Consider the following 25154-nt stretch of genomic DNA (forward strand, 5'->3'; position numbering starts at 1 on the left):
TAAAACGAAAAAACCGGTTAAAACCGGGACAAGAAACAACCGGTAAAAACGGTTATTACGAAGTAAAAAAACCGGTTTTAGGGTAAAACCGGTAGGTTTTTCTCATCCCTAGTTTATATACAGTTTACAGAACATTTACAGGGAGAACATAAAAACAGAATAATGTTCTATAATATTTCTGCTGATCTTCCTGAATGTCTCTTCATAAAATTTTTTTGTATTTTCATGACATAATTACATATTTTTTCAGCTTTCGAGACCGATGAACAAGCTTTAGAAGAATTAGATAAAAATCCTAGTAATTTGGTCGTTAAAGGGCTCAATATGTCTCCAGAAGACAGACCACTCGCTGGAGAATTGTTAAAAGAAGTCTATACACACAATACAAGCTTTGCTGGAAATATGGGGTATTTCGTAAGAGTAAGTCATAGATAAATAGATAAATATGTAATTATATGCAAGTGCGATACAGAGGAAATCATTTTTTAAATACAACATTAAAATTAACAACCAAAGTGATAACAAACTGAATACAATAGGGAACTTGCATAAAATTTTAAATTCGAAAAAAATGTTATGAATCACGACACAACATAATTTAGAACCTGTATCAAAGATAAAAATGTTTTGTTTGTCTTTCGTTTGGCCCCTAAAGACGACTAAAAATTCAACTTATACCAGCCACCACAAACCATACATACTCATAGACGTTTCACGTAAATTGTCAAGGTCAAGACAGCAAATTAGTTATCATTCCAATCCAGAGATATCGCTGTCAGTCAATTCTCTTGTCATATTTAACAACTGACAGTTGACAATTAAATTAATTTGTTATTTACTTTTTATTTTACAGTTTGTGGCTTAATTATTTTATTATAGTGGTGTTACGTTTTTAATTAGGTTTAATCATAATTTTAATCAATTGTATTAACCTCCTCTCCGTTTTTATAAGTAGAATTTTTAGTATACATTGATCATCCCGTGTTTTGTTTCTCCACATTTAAAAAAACAATATAATAGATCCTGAAACAGTTTATTCCAATAAACAAGTGTGTCAACATTTCGGGCCTATATATTTTTGGAATTTTGTAAAATATTATAAAGGTATTTATCCAAACAATTATCCTACAAGATTCTTTCAAAAATTTTCATTCAGCTCAATATTACACATCAGTGCTTTCACGTGACACATGGCAGTAGTGTTTAGCATTTTGAAAACAAATTGGAATATTTGAAGTTTTCAGTAAAACATTAAATAAAACATTGAATTGTCTTTCTGTTGTTTTAATTTCCCGCGAAATTTCATCAAAAATTCCGCAAAATTTATAATTTAAAATTCCCACGTAACTAAAATTTGTCAATTTAGTTCCCATTCCAATCAAGAGATGGCGTTAATTCGATCCGAAAGATTAACATGGCCGTGAAACGTCTATGAGTATGTATGGTTTGTGCCAGCCACTCCAAAACGCGTCGTGACGTCACACCGTTCTTTGTTTACGTTCTACACCAATTGTATATATAATTTTAAATTAGACTTTATAAACGTCAGTAAAAAATACAGTTATGTGACGTTAAAAGTGTTTTTGATCGTTTGAACTATTCATAGAAAATTTGAGTTTGAACTTTTACAAAATGGTTTTATTTTCAATAGTAAACCTTCTTTCCTTTCCTTCAAAAACTGTATCAAACTCCAATCTCAACAAACTGGTATATATTATTACAACGACATACGATAAATGTCATTAGAGTATAAATATTTTTCCTTTATTCTCCGACGACGAGCTGGCCAAATACCCAAGTAGGTGGAGGCCAATAAACTAAAGATGGAGAAGAAGAATATACCTAAATATAACGCTGTGTCTAGGTACACGCTAACGTGTACGGAAATTAAAAAATTAGAGTGTCAGAATGTTGGAATTTGTTTAATGGCGTTGTGTTTACACTTTAATTTTAATATTGATTAGTAAAGAGATTTCTTATTTTTTATTTGTTTAGTGTTTGTTTTTAAATTAACTATGCAGTGTGGACAATTATTTAGTTGTTTTAATTAGTTTAACAACATTTTAAAACAGGATTAGAAAGTTAAGAGACTATATATATTTTTTTAGATATAAGTGAAATAGTATTACCGTCCAAACTTAAAAAAATAAATGGAAGACCTACGGCTTTCAAAATAGTAATTAACTTGTTCTAACTTGTTCTCTATTTCCTTGTGGCATTTTTGTAATCAACTATTCTAAATGGGAACTGAGCCACAATTTAACTAAAAAAATGATTTTATTAACGTTTCGATGTGTAAATCGGATGTCGTTGTCAAAATACAAAATATTATTAAATTAAACAAAAATTTTTCTAATAATTTATTTAATCTGACTTATTTTTTGCATTTTGACAATGACATCTGATTTGGACGTCGAAAAGGTAATAAAATCATTTTTTTAGTTAAATTGTGGCTTATTTCTCATTTAAAATAATTTATTATAATAATTAACTTACGTATAAAAATTATTTTAACAATATTTTGTACGTGTGATGTCAACTAAATACATATATTTATTCTGCTAACCTAAATATATACTTTTATACATACATTGATTTATTACAATTAAGTTTGAAACATCTGAATAGGTAGTTCTGCTTCCCTTCCCTTAACAAATATTTTTCTATCAAACAAACACTAAACATATCAAAATAGCTTGTACCAAAATATACAGTCACTGAGCACGCTAAATAATGACGTCACTGGCTTGATGAAGTCTAATTCGCGTGTACCTAACTTTTTTATTTGCGTACACGTTAGCGTGTACCTAGACACAGCGAAATATAATCATAATAATAACTAATGTAAAACTATGTGACGTCACGGGTCGTTTGAACTATTTTATACCGCAGAAGACTTTAAATATGTAATTCTAAGTTATTACGAGTTTTTGAAGCGTGAAATTTTGGAAATCTCATTTTTAAACAAAACTGAACATTATTATGCAATAAAAAAATGTGCAAGTTCCCTATTATAACATTAGCAGAAAAACAACACGGTTTTAGGTCGGGAAGATCATGCACCAAAGCTATATTTATAATGAGGCAAGTTCAAGAACAGTCATTAAAATACAACAAACCGGCCCATTTTCGTGGACCTTAAAAAAGCATTTGACAGGGTCAAATTAAAGGACGTTATCCATTTATTGTACGCAAGAGGAGTACCTTTAAAAATAATTAAAGCGACCGAAAATATCTACCAGAACAACAAAATAAAGGCAAAAGTAAAAGAAGAATTATCTGACTTAATTGAAACTGGGATACGACAGGGAGACTCCGTGAGTCCGCTATTGTTCTCTCAAAGTAAATTTACAATTTACAACGTATGCTGCACCAATTTAGGTAATATAACTTCTAGAAAATTTAACATGTTAATTTCCCCAAAAAAGACCAAATGCATGTTATAACAGCAAATCTAAGAAGTCAGATAGTAGAATAGTCATGGAGTTTAAATATCTAGGCATAACACTATCTAGCTACGGAAAGCTCGAAACAGAAATATAAGATTAAGCGTATAAAGCAAACAGAGCCTCAGGTTGCCTGAATGACAGAGTATGGAGATATAAAAATATCGGCAAAGAAGTGAAAGGCACAATTTACAAAACAGTCATCAGACCAATATTAATGACATACGCTGCAGAAACACGACCTGATACAGAAAGGAAAAAAATGCTAGAAACAGTAGAGATGAAATCATTCGAAAAATCGATGGTAAAATACTTAGGATAAAGCTAGAAGTGCAGATATACGACGAAGATGTAAGGTGAACTACATTAATAACTGGGTAAAAACAGAAGCGTAGAATGAATAGATGAATACCAGATATCAGTGTTAATTTTAATGGGTAGCATAGAAGAAAGATGAGGCTCAGGAAGAAAGCAAAATGTGTGGTTACAAAATATAAGAGTTTGGTGTGGAATTAAAAATGCAGATGAAATTTTCACACTTGCTAGAAAGGTAGAATACAAATAAATGACGAATAAAGGCAAATAGCATATGGAGCTTGAAGAAAATATTATATAATATGGTTTTGCGACAATTCTACCTGATTAAGGTCCGGTTTCACCAACAACAAATAAATCAATGAATAGTTTATTCGTCGAATAAAATTTATTATACGTTTATTAGTGCGGCAGATTCGTGCAAATATTACAAGAATTGTGCATTTAATGATAGAAGCATATAATTTGGACCACATATACTACACATATAAAGGTTTAAAATTAGACAGGAGGCCATCTCAAATTCTGCCATTTACAAAAATTACGGGGATTCAAAAAGGCGACTATACACATGTGACTAATAGCACGATAACTTTTGAACGAGACTTCAGATTTCAACCAAATTTTTTATCTCTCTCTTCAATCCTGACCCCCCAGTGGGAGTGTTGTGGTCGACGTGATGTCGTGTATTGTCCGTCTCCAAAGATCTCTGTCTATGGTCATTTCTTTTAACTCATGCATAGGTTTTTTGCATATTCCTGTAATTTGATCAATCCATCTTGTTGGGATCTTCCTCGTGATCTTCGGCCTTCCACCTTTCCTTGTATAATGAGCCTTTCCATGTTTTCTGTGTTTGCTCTCATAACATGTCCAAAGTATTTTAATTGTTGGAGATGTAGGTACTTTACTGGAGAGTCTTGGCTAACTTTTAGCTCTCTTAAAATTGAATTATTTGTTCTGTGGTCTGTCCAATGAATTCGTAGCATTCTTCTCCAACAGAACATTTCAGTGGCGTCTATCTTTCTTCTTTCCGAATTTCTCAGGGTCCGAGAGTCACATCCGTAAGTCAGTATTGGGAATATTAAGCAGTTGGTGAACCTCATTTTTAACGCTCTTGAAATTTGACAGACCTTCCATATTGTGGTCATTTTTGCTGTGGCGACTTTTGCTAGATTACATCTACGTTTTATTTCTTCCTGTAGTGACCCTGTGTTTGTGATTAATGATCCCAGATAGGGATCACAACTCAACCTCACAACTTCAAACCGATCAATTGTGGTTATGTGTGGATGATTGTTATGTAGTCTATCCACTATCATGATCTTTGCCTTTGATAGGTTTAATTGCAGACCAAATATTTGACTTTCGTTTTCAACCAGTCGTATAAGATCAATCAGCTCTGCTTGACTATCTGCAAGAAGGGCTGTGCCATCTGCGAAACGTAGGTTGTTTATATATGACCATTTATTGAGATACCTTTTTCCCATCCTTCAAGTGCTCTTCTCATAATATGCTCTCCATATATATTGAATAATTGTGGAGATAGTATACATCCCTGTCTGACACCGCGTTCTGGATGAAATTCGTTTTAAAATGTGTCAAGCACTTTAACTGATCCAGTAGTGTGTTCGTATAGTTCAGTTATAAGCGAAATACGGTCTTTGGGTACGCCTACTTCTTTTAGTATTCAATATAAGTGTCTCCATTTGACCCTGTCGAACGTCTTACGATAATCTATAAAGCATAATATGTACAGTGGAATATTGAATTCCCTAGATTTTTAGATTATCTGTCTTATATTCAACCGGTGTTCTCGAGTACCTCTACCTTTGGTAAATCCAGTTTGCTCTTGTGGAATTTCCCTCTGAAGGAATATTTTTAGTCTCTCATTGATTATATTATGTAGCATTATTTTACTGGCATGTGGTATAAGAGAAATTGTTCGATAATTGTCGCATTTATGGAAGCTGCCTATTTCATGAATTGTCTTTATTCTAGATTTTGTCCAGTCTTCAGGCCATTGTTTAGAATGCCATATTTGGTTACAGAGTAGATGAAGTAATTTTACGCCAGTTTATTCTGTGGCTTTGAGCATTTCGGCTGTTATCATATCTGGAACTGGTGCTTTTATTTTATTTATTATATTTGAGCTTACTGATCGCGAGTCTTACTTCATTTTCAAGTATATCCGGTTCTTCTTCCACCTCGTCGGAGATTTCGTTAACAGGTTCTTGGCGTTGATCATCTTTATATACTGCCGTGCTAAGCCCAAAAGCGGTAACTGATTTTTTATCGAAAATGACATTTTTGTATTTCTAGGTAGGTTTCATTATATTATAATGCTTCTACAACTCCAAAGACTTTGTAAATATATTCTAGATACCCATTATAATAGTTCTACAACTCTAAGCACTTGGTAAAAATATTCTAGATACCTATAATCTACGTAGAAATACAACAATCTCATTTTCGATAAAAAATCAGTTACCGCCTTTGGGCTTAGCACGGCAGTATAGGTCCCTGCAATACGATCTCCATATCTCTGCTATATCTTCTCTGTTTATTCTAAGAGTTCCAGTGTTGTCTTCAATGGCACAAGTTCTGGCTTCAAAGTCTCTTGTTAAGTAGCGTATTTTTCTAAATAGATCTCTCGGCTGATTATTCTGATCATGTCTCTCAATTTCTTTGCATATACTTTGATAGTACTGTTTTTGGTCTGCCTTGCATCTTCGTTTTAATTCTCTATTGAGGTTTCCTAAACTAGCTTTTCCCTTTCACTATGCACGCCACTGTGACAAAGATTTCTTCTATTCTCAATGATTTGAATGGTTTCATCTCTTATCCAATATTTCCGTTTCACAGGATTATTTATCTTTGGATGATCAATTGGCGTTGTTACACAATGTTTAAAAGTCTCCCATATTTCTTGTGATGTTCCGTCACGAATAGAGCGCATTATTTTGGGTTACAAATTTGGTATATAGGTTATTTTTTTGATGTATAAGATCGAAGTCTTGAACCGGAAGGATCGGTTTACCAGAAGTTGTGTTTTTCCTGGTTTTTATGTAAAAATATGTTGTTTTTTTTTCAATTATTTCACCCTGTATGTATCAAATTTTCGAATAGTTAATACGGCCATTATAAAGAGCGTAACAATATTTTTTAGGAATTATTTTTAACTTTTTAGTTATGTTAATTTCCATTTATTAAGCGGAAAACTTATCTTCACATAACCTATATGAGGCAGATTCGTGCAAATATTATAAGAATTATTGTGCATTTAATGGTAGAAGCATATAATTTGGACCACATACACTAAACATATAGAGATTCAAATTTGAAGAATTGCTGGGTGTTCAAAATAGCGACTATACATAATGTGACTAATAAGCACGATAAATTTTGAACGAAACGTCAGATTTCAACCAAATTTGGTATATAGGTTCTTTTTTGATGAATAATATCGAGATCTTGAACCGGAAGAATCGGTTTACCAGAATTTGTGTTTTTACTGTTTTTTTTTATGTAAATATATTTTATTTCTTTTTCAATTCTTTCACCCTGTATATATTAATTTTTCAATTTTTTCAAAAAGGTGAGACCGGCGTGGAAAATAGCGTAAAAATATTTTTTAGGAAATATTTTGAACTCTTTAGTTATATTAATTACCATTTATTACATGCATAACCTATCTTCACAATATGTAGGTACCTATGTGCGGCAGATTCGTGCAAATAATAATATAAGAATTATTGGGCATTTAACGGTAGAAGCATATAATTTGGACCACACATACTACACATACAAAGATTCAAATTTAGATATGAGGCCATCTCAGATTTAGTCTTTTACAAAAATGGCGGGCATTCAAATTGAATCTGCTGCCCATAGGTACATGTGAACATACGTTATGCATTTATTAAATGGTAATTAATACAACTGAAAAGTTCAAAATATTTCCTAAAAAATATATTTACACTCTTTTTAATGGCGTTATCACCTTTTTGAAAAATTTATATATACACGGTGAAAGAATTGAAAAAGAAACAACATATTATTACATAAAAAAAACAGTAAAAACACAAATTCTGGTAAACCGATCCTTCCGGTTCAAGATCTCGATATTAGTCATCAAAAAAAGAACCTATATACCAAATTTGGTTAAAATCTGACGTTTCCTTCAAAAGTTATATTGCTATTAGTCAGATATGTATAGTCGCCATTTTTAATGCCCGCCATTTTTGTAAAAGGAACAAAAACTGAGATGGCCTCGTATCTAAATTTGAACCTTTACCTATATGTGTAGTATATGTGGTCCAAATTATATGCTTCTTCCATTAAATGCACAATAATTCTTATAACATTTGCACGAATCTGCCGCATATAGGTACATGTGAAGATACGTTTTGCATTTATTAAATGGTAATTAACATAACTAAAAAGTTCAAAATATTTCTTAAAAAATATTTTTACGCTCTTTTCAATGGTGGTTGTATCTTTATGAAAAATTAATACATACAGGGTGAAAGAGTTGAAAAAAACCAGCATATTTTTACATAATAAGCAGGAAAAACACAACTTCTGGTAAACCGATTCTTTCGGTTCAAGACCTCAATCTTATACATCAAAAAAAGAACTTATATACGAAATTTGGTTGAAATCTGAAGTCTCGTTCAAAAGTTATCGTGCTATTAGTCACAATGTATAGTCGCCATTTTGAATCCCCGCCATTTTTTGTAAAAGGCAAAATCTGAGATGGCCTCATATCTAAATTTGAACCTTTATATGTGCAGTATATGTGGTCCAAATTATACACTTCTATCATTAAATGCACAATTGTTTCACATATCGGCTGGACTATATATTTTTATTTTATTTCAATATCATTTTGATAATTTAAAATTAAACTGACCCATTTACTTTCTTATAGATATTTACAGCGAGATTAACTTGCCAATTTACTAGAAGAGCAAATGTTTATTTGATAAATAAATAAAATAAATCTTATTTGACGTTAGTAAAATGAAGAAATGCCAGTTTATTGTTCGAATAACTTTATTCATAGAATAAACTACTATTTGTCGTTGGTGAAACCGGCCATAAGCTATTTAAAATTTCATTAAATAATAACTTAAATATTTTATTTCTAGTATAATAGCGACAGCTTGTTCACCACATCAACATGCAAACAAGTTGAATTAGCATCTACGTTAGTGCCGTACTACTTCTACCAGTTTTCTTACAAAGGATATATAGGAGGAGCTATGGACATGATACTGCCACCAGGTAAAATAGGGTCTATATAAATAAATAATTGTACATGATACTGCCACCAGGTAAAATAGGGTCTATATAAATAAATAATTGTACATGATGGTAGATTATGGTTAATATATCTATTTTTCTTTTGACAGGTTGTGGGAAGGTAGTTCATTCTGAAGATCTTCACTATATGTGGGATGATGGTAATAACAGTGACCTAAGTAAATTCCCAGAAGAAGATCGTTTAATGTTACATCAATACGTCGTTATGTGGACTAATTTCGTTAAATATTTGTAAGTACTTTGTTAACCCACATAATTTGTGAAATTACATATGGTGTATTTGGGACACGAAACACAATTAACGCGAAGCAAGCCAACATGTGAGCTACTCAGAAGCGTAAGCTTATTTTGGGCTGCATTCGGAAAAGATGAAATAATTGGTTAAAACAAATATCCAAATCTATTTAAAAAGACAAACTTTTAACCAGTACGTTCCACCAGTCCTCACTCCTCACATACGGAGCAGAGACTTCAACTGTCAACAAGACACTAGCAGAAAAATTGGGAAGGACACAATGTAAAATAGGGAGATTAATGCTCGGAATGAGTTTGAGAAATACACTATAGACCGGTCTAGTTAGACTCAAAAATAGTAATGAGGATACAATAATTACCATCAAGCTGAAAATTGGCAGGATTGTTCAAAATACCATCATAAATGAAATCTAAAAAGTCCTCATAAATCCGACCCGATCTAAAAAATTTAGGCGGGGTCAAAGGTCACCAAATATGGTTTCTAGCGATTTTCAGCGAAACGGTAAGTTTTATCATAAAATTAGTTCCAACAAAAAATGTAGACTGGATAATTATCTATAAAAAATATATTAATACTTTTTTTCGTAAGAGCCACCGTTTTTGAAATACAATGATACAAAGAGTTGAAAGAGTTCTAATCGTCATAATAATACATATATTAGTACACCACGTATATAACATGACTGAAGCTGTAATATAAATAAACATAATATTCTATCCTCAACTTAACTTATAATACACATAATAATATAAGATATAAATATGATAATGTTTCTACTATACAGCTTCCGGTCTACCGCAAGCTGAGAGGGAAGCAATGTATAAGCTGTATTATATTACAGCGCCAACAAAAAAATCTTTACAAAGTGTGTGTGAAATAATAATAATTATTATTTCAATTTTACGGCTTATTCCCAACAAAAATAGTAAATTGATATGACACAGTATTAACTTATAATAATTCTTCTTACTTATGCGTCTTATTCAAATTGTAAAGATACGTTTTGTCGGAATAAACACGTTCTATCGGTATGTCGGCTAGTCTAATCACCCTACCTATTCTTTTCTCTGAAGGGTTTGAACATAATAATGAAAGCCGACTTTATAGGCAAAATGTTTATTGATAAGTACTAATAAACATTTCAAAATACAATAAATTTTATGCAAATTTAGTTTGTTTACTATTATGCAAATTACACCTTTATCTTCCTGGGTGGCGAAATCGTTCAGGTAGATGACACTCTCGAGGTATTAATTAGTCTTGAGTACTAGTTGGGAGTGAAAATACGTGTTAAACCTAACCTCGTATTTCTTAAATGTTCTGAAGTTTAAAAAAAACTAATTCAACTCCACAGGAAGCTATTTATAACGGAATTAGCTTTCTTCTCTCTCTATGTATGGAGCGCCTAAAAAACCACGTGCTTAGATAAGATTCAATATGCATGTTTCTTTAAAAATACTCGAAATAAAAAACAAGTGCAATTATCTTATCTTTCTCCAACCTTACCGGCTGCTCATGAACATCTTTTTCCCAGGTATACAATATATACCAATATGGCAATATGGTATATTATTACCAAGTTCAAGTGTGGCTTGGTTATCAGCTAGATCCAAAAGACTGGGGATGGAAATTAGTCGACAGTTCATTAGAACCAATTCAATCTTTACTCCCACCTGCGTCGGAAAAACTCCTGAACACAATTTTTTGCAACAGTAAAAAGGGATGTAGCGCTAAATGTGGTTGCAAAAATGTTGGACTGTTTTGTTCGGTAGTATGCACTAATTGCCAAAACCGGTCGTGCTTCAATGTTGAGTCACCAACAATTGAGGATTTATTTTATTCTATCGAGGATCCATGCGATGTGTCATTATTGGGGCAATTTACTTGCACCCAGGATGAACAAGTAGAAGAAGAACAAGAAGAAGAAGAACTAAAAGGTAAAGAAGAAGAAGAAGAAGAACAAGGAGAAGAGGAAGCAGAAGTATTAGAAAATTATGAACCAGCTGGATAAATTTCCCTTTTTTTTTAATTATTTATACCGCTTTATATAACTTTTATCATTTTTAACCCTTGTCAATAGCAATTATTCAATAGCTTCAAATTAAACAGAATTATAACAAATCCGAGGAATAGACCTACTGGGAAAACCACGTTAAAAAAAGGCGCTAAGTACACTACCTCAAAGGTGGTGTGGAAACGTGTGCGCATATTATGACGATTACAACTTTTTGAAAAAACTGTGGCTCTTAGGAAAAAAAGTAATAAGATATGTTTTATAGATAATTATCTAATCTATATTTTTTGTTAGAACTAATTTTATTATAAAACTTACCGTTTCGCTCAAAATCGCTAAAAACTATATTTGGTGACCTTTGACCCCTCGTAAATTTTTTAGCTCGGGTGGGATTTATAAGGACTTTTTAGATTTAATTTATGATGGTATTTTAAACAATCCTGTGAATTTTCAGCTTGATGGTAATTTTTGTAACCTCGGATGTGTAAGTTGACCGGAGTACTAAGAGACGAGGAAGTTTGTAGATGAGTTGGAGTGAAAGATATTACAGCACACATTACAATTCAAAAAAAGAGATGGGCTGGATATGTTACAAGAAGGAAAGACGACAAGTGGACAAACAAATTGAATCAGTGGAGGCGTGATTGACCGACGACTTCAAAAGAATTATGACCAATCTAACGTTCTAAGTCATATCTTTTCTAATGTACTTTTTATGAGAATACATACAACATATCCCATAAAATTCCCATAAAACTTAATTGTCTGTTGGTATCATTGTAACCTTCTTCGTTCTGAGTGGTAATTTGTACTGGGCATCAAAAGAATAAAACTGAAAGTCCATATGGAGCAAAATACGACTAACCAAGGAGTCAAAGATAAATGTGCTGAAATAAAGGATTTACTAAAGATGTAAAGTGTATAGGATTAAGGCCCTAGGTACACGAAATAAACGATAAACTAAAATATGGCAGGATAAACATACCCATCACAAAAAAATGTAGGTAACTACACTACAAACCTAATCATAAATAAATGAAATGATAGTAAAAAGATTATAATTTGATAAAAATTATATCACAGTTATTGTTGATGGTTATGCTCTTCTTCTTTAGGTGCCATCTCCATGAAAAAGGTTGGCAATTATAATGCCTATTCTGACCTTCGAGGCAGCTGCTCTGAACAGTTGCCTTGAGCTGCAAACAAACTATTCTCTCAGGTTCTTAAACCAGAAAACGCGTCTAATTCCTACGTTTTTTCTACCCTCTATTTTTCGTTGAATTTTATGAGTCTCAAAATGTTGTATCTTTTGCCTCTCACCATATGGCCTTGCAATAATAAGATATTGTAATTTCCTTCCTTTTATTGTGTTTTCCATTTCCCTCTCTCTGCCTATTCTTGACACTCGAGTCCTACCAACAGTATATATTATAGCAAGACAAGGTAATTATTGATTTTTTTTTATTTCAGGAAATTGTATCAAGTGTCATTTATTTAGTTTATTTCTTGTTGTTCGTTACTTCAAAAACCTCGAGCAGATTTCTCGTACTTCTGTCTTGAGTTGGCGCCCATCTTCTTCTTCTCTACCTATCGTACTTTGCATATCCTGTTATTTCCAGTGGTTTCATTTAGTTGCATTGAGTTTTTGTATTTAAAAGGTCTTATTTTCTTCCTTGTTTAGATCATATCATTATCCAATATCTTTGTTTTCATATTTTAAAGCCGATATTCAGTGTAATAAAAGCTAGCCCGAATCCCCACTTGAGAGTTCGTGTCTCTCCGTCAGTTTTAATTGGATCCTCTGAGCTAAGCTTTTCTTGTTAATATCTTCCATAACGTCTCTCTTCAAATTCTTACTCCCTTTCCACACAATACCCAGAGTATTGGGTTACAAATTGGCTACAAATTGGTTACAAAAGTTACAAGAACTTAGATTGACAGCATCATGTCAGAAATTTTGACAAACCTAATGTATTTATTATTTTTTTTGAGGACACAGTATCACAGTAAGGTTTTATTTGATCTGTCTGGTTTGTGGATCTTTATAGTTACAACCATCATTACAGAGATGTACTAGAAGGTTCATGTGTTATTTTTCTTTTGTAAATAGCCACCTTAATTTTGGGACCATCTCCTTATTTTGGAGTACCCAATTTTGCATTGTTTTTGAAACCGACAAAATTATTCGTGACTATCTACCCATGAAATACTAACACTCTTCTAAATATCCACATTTCAAACGCGTTAAGTCGATTTATGGCATTTCGGTTTAATGTCGATGATTCAGCACCATAATAGGACAGTCAATGAGAGCAAGAACAGGTTATTACCTCCAAATTCTATCATACTACATGGATTTTAATGAAATTTTAGGAATAGCCTGAAAATATTTCCTTATTCAAAGTCTATCCTATGCCGATGTGTGCTTTTGTCTTGGGGGCGGTTCCCACCCCTTCTCGGATGTGGAAAATTTTTTGTTTAAACAACTACGGAAGTTGCTAGAGAACCTAACTCTAAGCAAAAACTGTTCTATAATTTTTTCAAAAACTCAATACTTTTTGAGTTATTCGTGGTTGAAAATTGGCCATTTTCATTGAAATATAACACCTTTTCAAGGTGTTTAATGCTACCAATACCTTTTATTGTGCTTAAAAATTCCTTTCAAATGTGCAATATTAAATGTAGATTACGTTCAAACTAAGCGAGATATGCTGCAAAAAATTGATGACTAACGAATTTTAAGAAAAAAATTGAGAAGTATAATTAACCCCTCATCCACAAGAATTTAAATGCATCGTTTTCCTTCTACAATACATTTTACTACAGTGTTATTTTTATATTCAAAAAGTTGAGCGGGTTTAAAATGAATGGTTTTTAAAAAAATTAAGATTAAATTATAGAGCGCATATTTAAATTTTCTTAAAAATCTTCTTTTCCTTCATGTAACTTGAAAATGATAAGAGATACTGTAATAAAAAATGAAATCAAAATGTTTATCTAGGAGAAACCTACATTTTTGTATGGCATCTTTTTTTTTGACATCTCTTATCATTTTCAAGTTACATGAAGAAAAAGAAGATTTTTAAGAAAATTTAAATATGCGCTCTATAATTTACTCTTAATTTTTTCAAAAACCATTCATTTTAAACCCGCTCAACTTTTTGAACATAAAAAGAACACTATAGTAAAATGTATTGTAGAAGGAAAACGATGCATTTAAATTCTTGTGGATGAGGGGGTTAAATATACTTCTCATTTTTTTGGGCGACGAAACGTTAATAAAAATCATTTTTTAATAATATTGTGGCTTATTTCCCATTATAAGTAGTTAAAAAATTTGAGAATAACAAACTTCATCATTCAGCCCTTTGAGTCCACTGCAGGACATAGGTCTCCCTCATTTTTGTCCATTGTGCTCTATTTTGAGCACTTTGCATCAGAAATTTGGCATCAAGAAAATGGATGCAAAGTAACAAACTTAGCCTTATCTGTTGCTTAAAAAATTTCAAAAAGAAATTTTCTTTAGAAAAATCTTTTTGAAAAATCAATTTAGAACCCATTCAGTCAGAATATTTTCAGGATTTATATTATCGTTAAGGATCGATTTGTTAATTTATTCTTTTAGAACTTTTCGACTAGTTTTGTAATTTGTTTAAATAATTTTGAAGTCATTTCTGGCACTATTTTATGCAACTACTACTTTTAGAATTGCCTTTGATTCATTTTATATTTTTTCAGCAATCCTACACCTGTACAAGATCCTTTGTTAAATAATTTCATCTGGCTACCTTCAGAGCCCAACAGTCTTCGATATATGAACATCAACACAACATTTGAAATGCTTGAACAGCCAAGACAATACCCTCAAATAAAGCAGATATTAGAGAAATATATGGAACCACCCTATAACGTATTTTCTTAAAAATTACATGCGTTAATTTTTAAAACAATTTTAAATATATTTTTTGTTATTTTAACTGTATTATAATAAAATGTAAAATATTTTATTATAAAAAATTTTAGAGGAACAACCACATCCCTCAATAGTTTATTCTCCTTTTTCCTGTTCCCTTTTTTATTAAAACATAAATTTTTATCTCATTGATGTGTCATTGCAGTAGTGTTGTGGTGATTACAGTGGAAAAGGGTTTTTTATGTCTTTATATGTATATGTCAATTTCACCCGTGTTGAGCTGCCCCCCCCCACTTGCAAAAATTAAAAACAAATAGCCCTGATTTATGAGCTATTCATGAGCTTTCATATTCCGCAAATTAAAAATTTTGAGCTCATTCCACTGAGCAAGAATTTAATAATTTAGTGGGGGGGCTGACTCAGACCTCCCCCTACTGAAAAATAGAGATATTGAATCGATTTTTGCGGCAGAATTACGAGCTATTTATGAGCTCTTGAAATTATATAGTTTCGATTTTTGAGCTCATCCCCTTCACCCCCAAACAACCCTTTAATTGATTTTACTTAAGAGAAACATGCTGAAAAAAATTAAAATATATCGTATCACGGATATTATTCCAATAGCTTATATTATATTCTAAGAATAAACTCTTAAATCATGCGCATTTCGAATATTAAGCTACAACCCCTTCGCAAGAAAACCACCCCATTTTCCAGGCTTAAGCGAAAGTTGTACTTAAAATGCATTAAATTAATTACTTAGCGACTAAATATCGTTTAATAATTATTTATGAGCTCCCAAAATACGCGCCATTAGGTCATTAAATTCCAATTTCTTTTGTATAGTGCAGTCACTGAATGTAAAAATCAGCTATTACCTTTAATTTCGGTGAACCTTCATTAATTTTCACGAAAATTGGTGAGTAGCTAGAGGATACCTCAACAAACAAAGGTGACATGGTGCCACCTAGCGCCTTTATCCTGGGGGTAAATACCACCCCTTCTCGGGGGTGAAAATTATTTTATTAAAAATAACTCCACAAATCGATAGCAGGACAAATTATAAGCAGAATTTGTTATACCCCACTAAAATATTAAATTCCTGCTCAGTGGAACGAGCTCAAAATTTTTAATTTGCGGAATATTAAAGCTCATAAATAGCTCATAAATTAGGGCTATTGGTTTTTTAATTTTTGCAAGTGGGGGGGGGGCAGCTCAACACGGGTGTCAGTTTCATTTGTAACAAATACTACTTCTGCTGTAGTTTTTGTAAAGGGAATGACAATTTGAAGAGTTGGTTGGAAGATAAACTACAAACAGAAATAGGAATAGAGAGATGGAAACTAAATGCAAATAGGCTAGCATTGTATGCCAGAGACTGACCACTTGACGCTCAAGGAAGAGTTCGGCCAATTTACATGCCTATCAAAGAAAGTGAATCAAAGTATGAATAGATTTACTGAAAATTGGTAAAGAAGGAAAATTGATAAAGAAGAACAAATGATTATCGGCGCCAGGAGAGGATTATCGATCACTCTCCGATGTATCCTACACTGCTGAAAAATATATTAAATCGATAAATGCAAAAATGAGGGAATAATAATAAAGAAATATAAACAAAACGATTAAAGATTTATTAAATATAACTTCTTAGATTTTGACAATCTCCGAGTTAAACAAAATGAATATGGAATGACTATAAAATGACAGAAATGACAATAGTTATATTTTACAATATTAATGTAAATAATATAATGTAACAATAATATTAACAGTTGGAAAATTTAAATACCTGTTATATCGAGAGTACAACTTACATCTAGGTTAAATAACAACCCTTCACCAAATAATAATAGTACGATTGTAATACGTACAACAAAGCTAGATATTACCAGAAAATATTATGAATAATAATAAAAATATAATGGAGGATAATTTGAAATAATAATCTCCAGAACTCTAAATGAATTGAAGAGGCACCAGCCTAGCTAAGTAAACCGACAGAGTACTGGATACAAAAGATCCTTTTTCTGACTCGTGGAATATGGAAATAAGGAACAAGTAAAACTGACTCCAATTTTTAGGAAATAAAGAGCAGAAAATTAATTAAATTATAGTAAATTTTTTAAATAAAATAAGTAAAGGTTAATAAAGATTTAAATAAGTTGAATAAGTTAAGTAAGTTATGTTAATTAAAGTAAAGTTAAATAAATAAATGAGAACAAGTCTAATTAATAATAAAGTGTAATGAAAATATTCTCTGGGAAAATACTTGAGCTTAAGAACCTTATAGAGGTTCTATATATAACAAGTTTTGGAGTCCTATAAAATTTACTATGTATGTTATAAAAAGTAATACAATCTAAATCTTGAAGAAAACAATAAGTGTAAGTAATTATTTAAATTGTGAATAAAATAAATGTCGGTGATGTTAAACGCAATATGTAGGTAGTTATTAACTATTAAAAAACTAAATGTCCCCAAAAACAAACCCGATTGATCAAACGACTCCCAAAATATTCGGTGCTACGTCCCAGAAAAATCTTCTGTCCGAAGTTAGCACAAAGATGATGTTAATCAGCTAACTGTTAAACTGCCCTTCCTGAAGGTGCAGAATGATTAATGACACCAAAATTAAATTGGAGACTGGTGATACTCCAGGGCTTGTCCCCAGTTGACTTGGCTTAAGCTGAAATCGGTCTCTCTCAGGTAGTCGAAGAGTTTAAGACTTCACATAAGTGGCTAAAAAAAGATAATCCCCGTTTACTTCAATTCCACAAGTGTAGGAAAAAGTGAAAGAAGAAAGAGAAACGGGTAAGTATTTTTACAATAAAGAACAATGCAAAAAGATCATTAGTGGAACAAAAAAACATCTATTCGTTGGACAGTGTCACAGTGTGTCACCTTGACCATAGGGTATGAACAAATATATGGCCTTGACTCGATAATAGAGAAGTAAATCTAAAATTTAAATGCAGAATATACTTAAACCCCCTCTGTGGCTCAGTGGTAAGAGCGCCTCCCTTTGGATCGAAAGGTCCGAATGGTCGTGAGCTTGAATCTCACCAGGGTAGAGAATTTTTCGTTTATTATAAATTAATAAATGAAAATAGTTTCTATCCGTGTGGGATCGGTACTCACCGGAGAGACTGCAGACGTTCGAATACAATTAGCGTCTCTTTGCAAAGACAATGACGTCGACTTTGCAAAGTAACAAGACACTTACTCAACACACACACTACACTTTACACTAGGTACCTAATTGTAAAAATCCATACAGTACCATCACCATGCCAATGGCCATTAGTTATCGAGGCATTATCTAAATAAAAAAGTAGGTATTTTCTATAAAGAATATTATAATAATTATTAAAAATAATATGGAATAATGCAATATTATTTTAGAACTTGATAAACTTGACGAACATAACCCCACAAATTAAGAATATTATTACAAGATAATTTTCCGTGAATAAATATTGAAATTGAACATTTGAACATTTAACCATTGAAATATTAAAAGATATTATCTTTAATTAATAAATTTACTGGGAAGATTCAATAGAAAATAATATTTTAGACGTCAAATTAAATGAAATAAAATATGGCGGTCATCATTAAAAAAATAATTACCAGATATCGACCATTCACAAGGTTTGATTCCTTAGTCCATCTAAAGCACTCTAAAAATCATTTACAAATTCAAACTTTCAATATAAATTGAACTTGAAGCTATGTATTGAATCTTCTTAACTTTATTTGACTGTTATCTACCACTTCTAAACCAAGAGTCCCCCAAAGTTTCTCCGTCCGCCCAAAGGAATATATTATGTCGGATTAGGAATTCAAATTGCCAATTTCCAAGGGGGTCAATACCAACTTAACGCTCGTTGCTATCAGGTTAGCCAAATTACACTTAGGTGTGACGTCATTAAGAGAAATAAATGGTATATTATTAATTATTATTGTGATTTGGGTATAATTTAATAACGACAAGTTGTTAAAATTAAAAGAAAATAAAAATAATTAAAGTTTTTCCTACTACTTAATACTTTATTAACGTGACGGAACGTTACATATTGATATCCAATACAAAGTTCCTTTGCCTCTAAGAGACAAGAAACAAATTGTCAAAAACTACTTCCACCAGGGGGCCAATACAACTTAACACTCGTTGCTACCAGGTTAGCCAAATGACATTTAGGTGTGACGTCATTAAGAGAAATAAATGGTATATTATTAAATATTATTGTGATTCGGCTATAATTTAATAACGGCACGTTATTAAAATTAAAAGAAAATAAAAATAATTAAAGGTTTTCCTACTACTTAATACTTTATTAACGTGACGGAACGTTACACATTGACATCCAAAAAAAGTTCCTTTGCCTGTAAGAGACAAGGAACAAATCGAAAACTACTGGTGGAATGACAATCCAGAGGAAATGAAAAATAATAAACCATAAAAATATAATATTATAAACACCTATATAACACAATACAAAAAAGTAAACAAAATAATACAAAAGTACATAATAAAAGGTAAAACCAAAGTTGGGAAAACAATTACCAGGAGCTGGACACATATATTGGAGGGCGAAAATATAGAGAATCCTGTATAGTATGGTATAGTTAGACCCAAACCCAGACATCCAAAGTGAAAGTTATCCTCTAACACCAAATTGTTCTATATGGTCCATAAAATGTTCAGAAAAAAGTCACATCATTTTGAGCGTCGGGTTTGGGTGGGAGAGGGGGGAGAAATCTGTAAATTCGTAGTTTTTTAAGTTTTTCGTCAATATTTCTAAAACTATGCGGTTTAGCATGAACAACCTTCTATACAAAATTGTTCTACATTAAATTTGAAATGAAAAAGGTCCTATGCATAACCCTTCTAAAATGAACGGTTCCAAAGTTACGGAGGTAGTATAGTATAATTGGTCCAAAAAAAGGCCTAACCCAGACATCCAAAGTAAAAGTTCTCCTTCAACACCAAATTGTTCTATATGGTCCACATATTGTTTAGTAAAAAGTTACACCATTTTGAGCGTCCGGTTTGGAGGGGGAGATGGGGGAGAAATCGGTAAATTAGTAGTTTTTTACGTTTTTCGTCAATATTTTTAAAACTATGCTTTAGCGTAAAGAATGTTCTATAGAAAAATGTTCTACATAAAATTTAAAACAAAAAAGGTTTATGCATAATTGTTATGAAATCAACGGTTCCAGAGTTACGGAGGGTTAAATGTGGAGGTTTTCGATACTTTTTATATTCTACCGATTTCTCCCCCCTCTCCCCCCAAAACCCGACGCTCAAAATGGTGTGACTTTTTTCTGAACATTATGTGGACCATATAGAACAATGGAGGATAACTTTCACTTTGGATGTCTGGGTTTTTGGTATAGTTATACCATACATTACCCAAAAAATATAAAAAGTATCGAAAACCTCGTCTTTTCACCCTCCGTAACTCTGGAACCGTTGATGTTATAACAATTATGTATACAAGATTTTTGGTTTTAAATTTCATGTAGAACATTTTTGTGTATAACATTGTTTACGCTAAAGCATAGTTTTAGAAATATTGACGATAAACGTAAAAAAAACTACTAATTTACCGACTTCTCCCCCATCTGCCCCACAAACCGGACGCTCAAAATGGTGTAACTTTTTACTGAACAATATGTGGACCATACAGAACAATTTGGTGTTGGAGGAAAACTTTTACTTTGGATGTTTGGGTTAGACCTTTTTTTGGACCAGTTATACTATACTACCTCCGTAACTTTGGAACCATGCATTTTAGAAAGATTATGCATAGGGCCTTTTTTATTTCAAATTTAATGTAGAACAATTTTGTATAGAAGGTTGTTCATGCTAAACCGCCTAGTTTTAGAAATATTGACACGTCCCTCAAGTTTACAGAACAAAGTCAGCAGAACACAGTTATTCTTATACCATAATTAAGTGTTAATTTAATGCTAATTTAATGTTCCAAGAAAAAATTTATTGCTCTTCTTCTTTAAAAGTTATCGCATGTTCTGCTAAGTTGAGACTCAAGCTAGCAGAACAAAGTCAGCAGAACACAGTTATTCTTATACCATAATTAAGTGTTAATTTAATGCTAATTTAATGTTCCAAGAAAAAATTTATTGCTCTTCTTCTTTAAAAGTTATCGCATGTTCTGTTAACTTGAGACTCAAGCTAGCAGAACACTAGGTCAAAAATTTGATAAATCATTTATAATTGAATGCCAAAGTATCCTCTGAATTAAATGCTAATTTAATGTTCCAAGAAAAAATTTATTGCTCTTCTTATTTAAAAGTTATCGCATGTTCTGCTAATTTGATAATCAAGCTAGCAGAACACTAGGTCAAAAATTTGATAAATCATTTATAATTGAATGCCAAAGTATTCTCTGAATTAAATGCTAATTTATTGTTCCAAGAAAAAATTTATTGCTCTTCTTCTTTAAAAGTTATCGCATGTTCTGCTAACTTGAGACTCAAGTTAGCAGAACAAAGTCAGCAGAACACAGTTATTCTTATACCATAATTAAGTGTTAATTTAATGCTAATTTAATGTTCCAAGAAAAAATTTGTTGCTCTTCTTCTTTAAAAGTTATCGCATGTTCTGTTAACTTGAGACTCAAGCTAGCAGAACACTAGGTCAAAAATTTGATAAATCATTTATAATTGAATGCCAAAGTATTCTCTGAATTAAATGCTAATTTAATGTTCCAAGAAAAAATTTATTGCTCTTCTTCTTTAAAAGTTATCGCATGTTCTGCTAATTTGATAATCAAGCTAGCAGAACACTAGGTCAAAAATTTGATAAATGAAAGACTAAATGATTATCGAGGGCCGAAAATCTCTTAGAATAAATGAAAAGTTTCTTTTCAACGAGATAATTGGAACTAATAATCACACCACATTTTCTCTTAGTTTGTCACCCCTGTAACTTATTAAAATAAACATTATAGAAGTTTTCAGGGAATTTCGGCCATCGGTAAAACTGTAATCTTTCATTCTGTGTTTAAATTTTTCAAAAATTTTCTCATGATTCGAAAAAAATGAATCCCCATTTGAATAGCATTGCAGCCGAAAATACGTACCCATCCCCTTAATGAAATTGATTTATCTCTGAAATATAAATAAACATACCAGTTTTCGGATTTTTAAATATTTTTTTTAATTTTTTTTGAAAACTCAAAAAAGAAAATATTTTAAATCGATTTTTCTAGAAAACGGTGTATTCTATCGACTTAAAGCTAGAGTACCTTTTAGTTGTAGAAAAACTCACAATTTAATAATCCAGAGTCAAACATGCTCCAAAATTAAAGATAAAAAATTTATGCGATAAAATATCTATTGCCCACCCAAAACGGACGCCTATGACCGGTACTAGAAACTCGTAATGCATGGAATGGATTTATCTCTGAAAGATAAATATGTGTACCAATTTTTATTTTTGTAAATAAAAGCGTTCTGGAGTTATTTAAGGAAAACTAATTAAAGGACGCCATTTTCAAAGAGCTCTAGCTCCCTTAGGAAGCATTTTCTGACTAGGTGAATTGGGTTAAATTGTCTTAAAATTATCTGAGGAATCTCCTGTCTTCTTTTGTGGGTAGAGTTTCTGGACACCCTGTATACAGGGTGTCCAGAAAAGTTCAGAAAATTTATCGTTTTTGTAAATAGTAGTGTTCTGGAGATATTTAAGAAAAACTAATTCCATACGCCATTTTCGAAGAATCTCCAGTCTTCGCTTGTCGGGAGAGTTTCTGGATACCCTGTATACAGTGATGAGCGCGCTAATAACCGGCAAAATAACGCAAAAGATGGAAAACATATTAAGTTGTGAGATAAAAAGAAATTAACCTAGTGGAGGTGTTAAATTAAGCGATAGTAACTTATAGATTGACATTATATTAATTTTTTCCCACCTTTAGACGTATAGAACGAATTTGAGAAATGCCACTGTCACAGTGACAGTTTTAGTTGACATACTCCTCTGATACGTATAAAGGTGGGAAACAATCAACATAATGTCAATTTATATGTTACTATCGCTAAATATAACAATTCTACTAGTTTTATTCCTTTTTATCTCACCATTTAATATGTTTCCATCTTTTGCGCTATTTTGCCGGTTATTAGCACGCTCATCACTGTATAGCCTGGTTAGGCTGGCAATGTGTTATATTTTCTCGACTCTGCTTTACGGGATAGAAGCATGGACACTTAACGCGTCGACTACTAAAAATTTGGAAGCATTTGAACTGTGGGTGTCTAGAAGAATCCTGAAGACATCATGGACCGAGCATGTAACCAATAACGAAGCCATGGGAAGAGTCAACAAAGGAATGGAAATATTGGAAACAACATACTTCCGTCGGGGGTATGGCACGTAAAGAAGAAGACCAGAGTATTCTCTGAATTAAATGCAAATTTAATGTTCCAAGAAAAAATGTATTGCTCTTTTTTAAAAGTTATCGCATATTCTGCGAACTTGAATTCAAGCTAGCAGTAGTTCAACTTTAAGATTGAACAGTAGTTCAATAATTATGGATAAATCATCAAATAATTGAATACCACAGTATTCTCTAAACTAAATGCAAATGAAATGTTCCAACAATAAATTGAATTCTCTTTTTTTTTCGGAAAACAAATTTAATTCCACTAGTGCTATCTAATACCTAGAGTTACGTTGTTATTCTTTGAAGGGGTCAAACCTTACTGGGGCTGTATTGTTCAAATTCGTTTACAGCTTTGCTTAACTCTTTATGGCATGAGATTTTATAGAATTTCTAGACACTTGCTGCAAGGAAACAATCAATTATGTACAAAATGGATCTTACCCTCACATTTCAAGAAACAGATGATAAACATTCGCGATTGGTCGGAGGAAGCCATGGGAATTTTACCAATATTTACCAAAAACAGATGCGATTAGAAACTCTATAACCATTCTTCTTCAATGCACAATTGAAGATTTTTTAACATTATTATTCGTCAATATTGTCAATCATATTGACCGTGACCGCCTTTCTGACAATTCAACAAAATTAAAATCTTAGCGATTATCAACGGTTCGGACTGTAACGTTGTCGATAATAATAAAAAAATATGATTTTACAATGACTTCCGACTCAGCAATAAAAAAAAAGGATTTCGGTACCACTATTAATAGTGGTTTGTTGAATTGTCAGAAAGGCGGTCACGGTCAATATGATTGACAATATTGACGAATAATAATGGTAAAAAAACTTCAATTGTGCATTGAAGAAGAATGGTTATAGAGTTTCTAATCGCATCTGCTTTTGGTAAATATTGGTAAAATTCCCATGGCTTCGTCCGACCAAACGCGAATGTTTATCACCTGTTTCTTGAAATGTGAGGGTAAGCTCCATTTTGTACATACAATTGATTGTTTCCTTGCAGTGTCTAGAAATTCTATAAAATCTCATGCCATAAAGAGTTAAGCAAAGCTGTAAACGAATTTGTACAATACAGCCCCAGTAAGGTTTGACCCCTTCAAACAATAACAACGTAACTCTAGGTATTAGATAGCACTAGTGGAATTAAATTTGTTTTCCGAAAGAAAAAAGAGAAGTCAATTTATTGTTGGAACATTTCATTTGCATTTAGTTTAGAGAATACTGTGGTATTCAATTATTTGATGATTTATCCATAATTATTGAACTACTGTTCAATCTTAAAGTTGAACTACTGCTAGCTTGAATTCAAGTTAGCAGAATATGCGATAACTTTTAAAAAAGAGCAATACATTTTTTCTTGGGATATTAAATTTGCATTTAATTCAGAGAATACTCTGGTCTTCTTCTTTCCTTGCCATATCCACGACGGAAGTATGTTGTTTCCAATATT

General features: G+C 32.0%; 1 protein-coding gene across 1 annotated transcript in view; it reads left to right on the top strand.

Moving 5' to 3' along the window:
* The window catches only part of LOC126879538 (juvenile hormone esterase-like), a 68719-nt gene extending 53332 nt beyond the window's left edge, over positions 1-15387 (top strand). The window contains exons 6-9 of the mRNA XM_050642692.1: positions 251-420; positions 8912-9047; positions 9176-9317; positions 15095-15387. Coding sequence (XP_050498649.1) covers positions 251-420; positions 8912-9047; positions 9176-9317; positions 15095-15278 — 632 coding nt within the window. The 3' untranslated portion in view covers positions 15279-15387. The remainder of the gene's footprint in view (positions 1-250; positions 421-8911; positions 9048-9175; positions 9318-15094) is intronic.
* The last annotated feature ends 9767 nt before the right edge of the window (positions 15388-25154 follow it).

Source organism: Diabrotica virgifera, chromosome 2 (assembly GCF_917563875.1).
Source record: "Diabrotica virgifera virgifera chromosome 2, PGI_DIABVI_V3a".
Classification (NCBI taxonomy): domain Eukaryota; kingdom Metazoa; phylum Arthropoda; class Insecta; order Coleoptera; family Chrysomelidae; genus Diabrotica; species Diabrotica virgifera.